Source organism: Notothenia coriiceps, unplaced genomic scaffold (assembly GCF_000735185.1).
Source record: "Notothenia coriiceps isolate Sejong01 unplaced genomic scaffold, NC01 NC01_scaffold00008088, whole genome shotgun sequence".
Lineage (NCBI taxonomy): Eukaryota > Metazoa > Chordata > Actinopteri > Perciformes > Nototheniidae > Notothenia > Notothenia coriiceps.
This window is the reverse complement of record NW_011340789.1, coordinates 1-5432: the sequence shown is the minus strand read 5'-3', so window position 1 is coordinate 5432 and position 5432 is coordinate 1. Positions and strand designations below refer to the sequence as shown.

General features: G+C 42.1%; 1 protein-coding gene across 1 annotated transcript in view; it reads left to right on the top strand.

Annotated features, from left to right (window-relative positions):
* Nucleotides 1-4853, top strand: part of LOC104944456 (glutamate receptor-interacting protein 1-like) — a gene marked incomplete at its 5' end in the record, with an annotated part of 15376 nt that extends 10523 nt beyond the window's left edge. Inside the window, 4 exons of the mRNA XM_010769990.1 lie at nt 917-1027; nt 1123-1239; nt 2123-2269; nt 2744-4853. Coding sequence (XP_010768292.1) covers nt 917-1027; nt 1123-1239; nt 2123-2269; nt 2744-3049 — 681 coding nt within the window. The remainder of the gene's footprint in view (nt 1-916; nt 1028-1122; nt 1240-2122; nt 2270-2743) is intronic.
* Between the last annotated feature and the right edge of the window lie 579 nt (nt 4854-5432).

Genomic DNA, 5432 nt, shown 5'->3' with positions numbered 1-5432 from the left:
TGACCTGAAGTCATGTGACCTTGCTGTAGTTCCTTTATAGCCCAACATTAGCCACCTTTAGCTTAACGGTGGTGACGTGAAGTCATGTGACCGTGCTGTAGTTCCTTTATAGCCCAACATTAGCCACCTTTAGCTTAGCGGTGGTGACGTGAAGTCATGTGACCGTGCTGTAGTTCCTTTATAGCCCAACATTAGCCACCTTTAGCTTAGCGGTGGTGACCTGAAGTCATGTAACCTTGCTGTAGTTCCTTTATAGCCCAACATTAGCCACCTTTAGCTTAACGGTGGTGACGTGAAGTCATGTGACCGTGCTGTAGTTCCTTTATAGCCCAACATTAGCCACCTTTAGCTTAGCGGTGGTGACGTGAAGTCATGTGACCGTGCTGTAGTTCCTTTATAGCCCAACATTAGCCACCTTTAGCTTAGCGGTGATGTTAATATGTCGAAGTTATCCCACTAAACAAAACGTGTAAGTATCCAAAACTGTAAAATCCCATTGGCTTTTTGTGGAGGGAGTTCTTTTGACGCTAACTAAGAAAATAGGTAATCCCTGCACCACTCCATAAGAGTAGTTTCTTGATTCTCTAGTATATCGTTGTAAAGTACAATAGTTTGTGTTTGTTGGTCTGTACTTTAGGTCAGTACATCCTTAAACTCATCTCAATATCAACCAAGAGTAGCTCCTATCTTTAGATCATGTCAGTAGAAAGATCGTCTTTGTCCAAACCAGTACTGATCCAGTAGATCCTGTAGTCAGAAACAATGGTATATCTTAGAAATAGAAACAACATTAAAGACCTGTTCTGTCCCCGCATCTTTGGACACAGTTCGGACTCTTTTCCTTCATGGATCCAACGGACTGCTTTGTCTTCGATTGACTGTCTTGTGATTGTTATTGTTTATTGATTATTCCCAGGCTACCATCATGTCCGGTTCCACGCTCAGTCTGAACCACGACCCGACCCCTCTACGCAGCACTCTGGGACGCCAGGCCAGCTTCCAGGAGCGAAGCAACTCCAAGCCATCGGTAACCAGAACCAACCTCTGAACTCCAACTAACTCTTACATTTATATCATATATTTAAAGTTCTTTTAGGTATTTATTTCTGTATCTTTTCTCAGGTAAACTCTCGGTCCAACACCTTGCCCTCTGACCCCACGCGCCGAGCCTTCGCCATGAGGAAGATGAGGCAGGAAGTCAACGAGATCCTAAACCAGAACCCTGTGGAGCTCCACAAGGTGACGATTGAACCTTTGAGCAAAGCAACTTATCCCTATAAACAGATATCAATATGTTTGTAAAGGAAGCATTCTGGTGTCCGTTTATTGTCCAAGTAGTGTTGACTAATTGTGTTTGGCATGGTATATTGTTCGTGTTTAGAGCGAAAGAGACAGACGGATCCTCCGAACTTGAATCTAAAACCCATAGGCTACAGTAGGTGTTTCTGTCTTTAAAAACGATTCTATTGTTGCCTACCAAGTTGCTAATCAGACTGTAAACCAGTGGTATGAACTAAAGTCAGACTCAATCACACATTTAATAAATTTAGATTTGAATTTACCAAAAAAGACACCAACTCGCGACTTCACTTGGACTTGAGCCTTTTGACTTGAAAATACTTGAAACCAAACCCAAAGGTTAAAAGTATGTTATTTAAAAGTTTGTCACAATGTCATTCATTTCCTGAATACCCCAATGTTCAGGCCATTCATTCCCAGCAGGTCAACCCTTTATTCCCAAGATCGACTTTGTTGGGTGTGCAATCCAGTTGCTAGAGAGAACCAAGGAGAACAATGATTACGTAAATGTAATTCTTCTGATTCTAATATACTATAAGAAAAGAGCATTAAAATGACAAAACAACTAATTGTAGTTTGCAAAGAAAGAGTAGATTATTACTTATTAAGGACTAGTAACTTAAAGTCCAACTTGTGACTCGTTAAACATTAACTTGGTCCCAACTCGACATTGACTGGTTCAGGAAGGCAGAAGTCCTCGCTCGGACCTTCGTTATCTATTTGGTACACCGGAGAACCCTCAGCTGGGTTCTGTGATCACAAAGTGTCTGGACATCAATCTCCTCGCCGTGATCCTAACAGAGTTTGTGTTTTCTGTTTACAGCTGACTCTAGAAAAAGCCACAGATCTGGAAGATTTTGGGTTCAGTGTTTCTGACGGCATGTTGGACCGCGGCGTCTACGTGAACAACATCCGACCGGGAGGACCAGCAGAGTGCGGCGGCCTCCGAGCTTACGATCGGATACTACAGGTACAAAGACAATGAAAAAAGGAAAATTCTGACTTTTCTCAAAATTCTGACTTTTTCTCAAAATTCTGACTTTTTCTCAAAATTCTGACTTTTTCTCAAAAAAAATTACTTTTTCTCTAAAATCTAAAAATCCTGACTTTTCTTCAAAAATAATGACTTTTTCTCAAAGATCTCAAAATTCTGACTTTTTCTCAAAAATCTCAAAATCCTGATTTTTTTCTCAACAATCTCAAAATCCTGAATTTTTCAAAAAAAATTGACCTTTTATAAAAAATCTCAAAATCCTGACTTTTTCTCAAAAATCTGACTTTTTCCTGATGCTCTTCTAGGTAATCATACATGTGTATATGTACACAGCTACAGTCGGGATACCTTTGTTATCATGTTGCTCTCATGTTGGAAGAGGACATTCAGAGCTTTCCAAACACCCCTTAACATCTGTGAGACTGTTCTGAACCTTTCTATGTTTTCCAGATTAACCACGTTCGGACTCGGGACTTCGACTGCTGCCTCGTGGTTCCTCTGATCGCAGAGTCTCCGAACCATCTGGAGCTCGTCATCAGCCGAAACCCGACTTCCTCATCCACCACGCTGTTGACCAATCACACTGACGGCATCAACAACAGCGGCCACTCCCCTCAGCCAATCGGCAGCGACCTCGGACCTTTCGAGCTCTCCATTGGCCAGTTGGAGGACGGCGGTCCAATCAAGTGGAGCCAACCGGGGGACATGTTGGTGGCGGGGCTCGGGATGGGTCAGGTCAATAATAATTCCGTATAGCAGACAAACAATGGATTAAATTAACCAGATTGGACTGGAGAGTTCAACAAAACAGCAAAATGACTGGTTTTGACCCGTCCAAACTGGTTTAGAGTACCCTATGGTGCTACAAACACCCTCTGGATGACCTTTGAACTGTTGAGGCGGCCTGAAAGCACACTGATGGACCGGAGCAACTCCTCACCTTTTCACAAGAACCAGTTCTGCATACTGGTTCTTTATTACTGGAGTCACTGGAGCCAGAACTATAACTACTGATCCTACTGGAACCACTATGAGAGAGCTACTGGTCTGACTGGTCCGACATTAATGGGTACTCGAGTCATGGATACTGATTCTATTAAAGCCAATGGTTTTACTGGTTTTAGATTAATGGTTACTGGTCCAACTGAAGCCAGAGCCACAGCCAATTAATGGTCCTACTGGCCAAGACACATCGGCTCTGGTCTTATGGTGAGTTCACACCAAATGCAGAGCTGATGAACATTGGGTAAACTGGCAAAAAATGGGAAGGCAATTGGTTTTAACTCGGCATAAGTGTGAACAAAACCAATCTGAAGCCAAAATGATTGGTCTTTTTTGTGTAGAAGACTCAGGTTCTGGTCTGAGTGGTGAAAGCATCACGAGTTCTGGCGCAACTGGTCCAAGACATGGTTTTTATGGTCAAAGAATCATGTGTACCAAGCAAGATCCATGATACTGTGTTTACAAGTCAAGAACTGGGTCTTCTGGGCCATCTGGTCTTACTAGAATCAGAACCATGGCTCTAATGGTTGTACTGGCCAAGGACCACAGCAGCACAAAGACTGATGGGAACCAGAACCTGCTGATGGACACACGGGTTGCCATGTAGACGAGGGACGCTCCGATCTAGAGCCATGTCATTGGGATAATCCAAACCGTACTGATTACTGACTGGTTTCTGGTCTTAAAGGTTCATTTATGTCAACTTTATAGGTATACATATCTATATTTGGCTCAGTGTGTTGGGTTTAGGCGCACAATTAAAACTAGTGATGGTTAAATACAAGTCTGAAAATGGACAAATGCAAATATAATATTGAAAATGTTGGTTTAAAGATAAGGACTAAGGACTTGGATGGTGTTAGGTGGGGTTTAGGTGTAGTTCAGTTTGTTCTAATAGAAAAAATACCCATTAGCTTTTAGCATGCCGCACAGATATAGCACCATTCAGTCCTTAAGTAATATTAACAAAAAATTCCCTACATTCCTTAGATTTTCAAAAAAAGGGATACATGAAAATATGAAAGGACTGAAGCTGCCATCATAATAATGTCTTAATTATTAAATAAATTAAATTATAAAGGAACGGGGAAAAAAAGTAAATGTGTTAGTTCGTCCAATTATTTATTGCATTGGCAGCTTTAGTACCTCATGGACCTTCATACGATATTGATTTTGGCCAAATTAAGACTCAATCATGTTTTTTGCCTTAATTATGGACGTATTTAAAAAAGCCCTAGTGGTCAAACAGATAATGATAGCACACTTCAATGTTTTTTTTATTATTATTCTATTTTAAGACTAGAATCCAGTCAGTAATGATCAGGTGTTTTATATCGGGGCGTCCCTGATGAAATGTACAGAAAGACACTTAAGATTTTAGTTCTGTGCCATGAGCTGCAGACAGTAATAATAATAATCCTGAATAATGACACTGAGCAGATCAATAAGAAACCTTTTCTACTGTTTACACCTGTTGGACTGGCCACACTGTGTGTATGTATGTGTGTGTGTGTTTGTATGTGTGTGTGTGTGTGTGTGTGTGTGTGTGTGTGTGTGTGTGTGTGTGTGTGTGTGTGTGTGTGTGTGTGTGTGTGTGTGTGTGTGTGCATACGTGTGTGTGTGTGTGTTTGTATGTCATACGTGTGTGTGTGTGTGTGTGTGTGTGTGTGTGTGTGTGTGTGTGTGTGTGTGTGTGTGTGTGTGTTTGTATGTCATACGTGTGTGTGTGTGTGTGTGTGTGTGTGTGTGTGTGTGTGTGTGTGTGTGTGTGTGTGTTGTGTGTGTGTGTTTGTATGTCATGTGTGTGTGTGTGTGTGTGTGTGTGTGTGTGTGTGTGTGTGTGTGTGTGTGTGTGATATGGATCGTTGGAGCTATGTGCAACTCAAGGCATATGCTCGAACGGGAGCTGCCTGGACGCTGCAATCATGTTGCGCGCACTATCCGTGCTGAGTGTGCTGACTTTTCCCACAATGTCCCGCTGTCTGGCTACCTGCATAAAGTCAAGTGCTCGGCGCATTTGTCGGCGAAATGTCACTACTCTGTTTTCATTTAAACAGCTCCTTATATCCGTTAGCGCAGCTAGCTAGCACCAGATGCTAACAACAACAACAATACACGTAAGGTCTCTCTCTCGCGC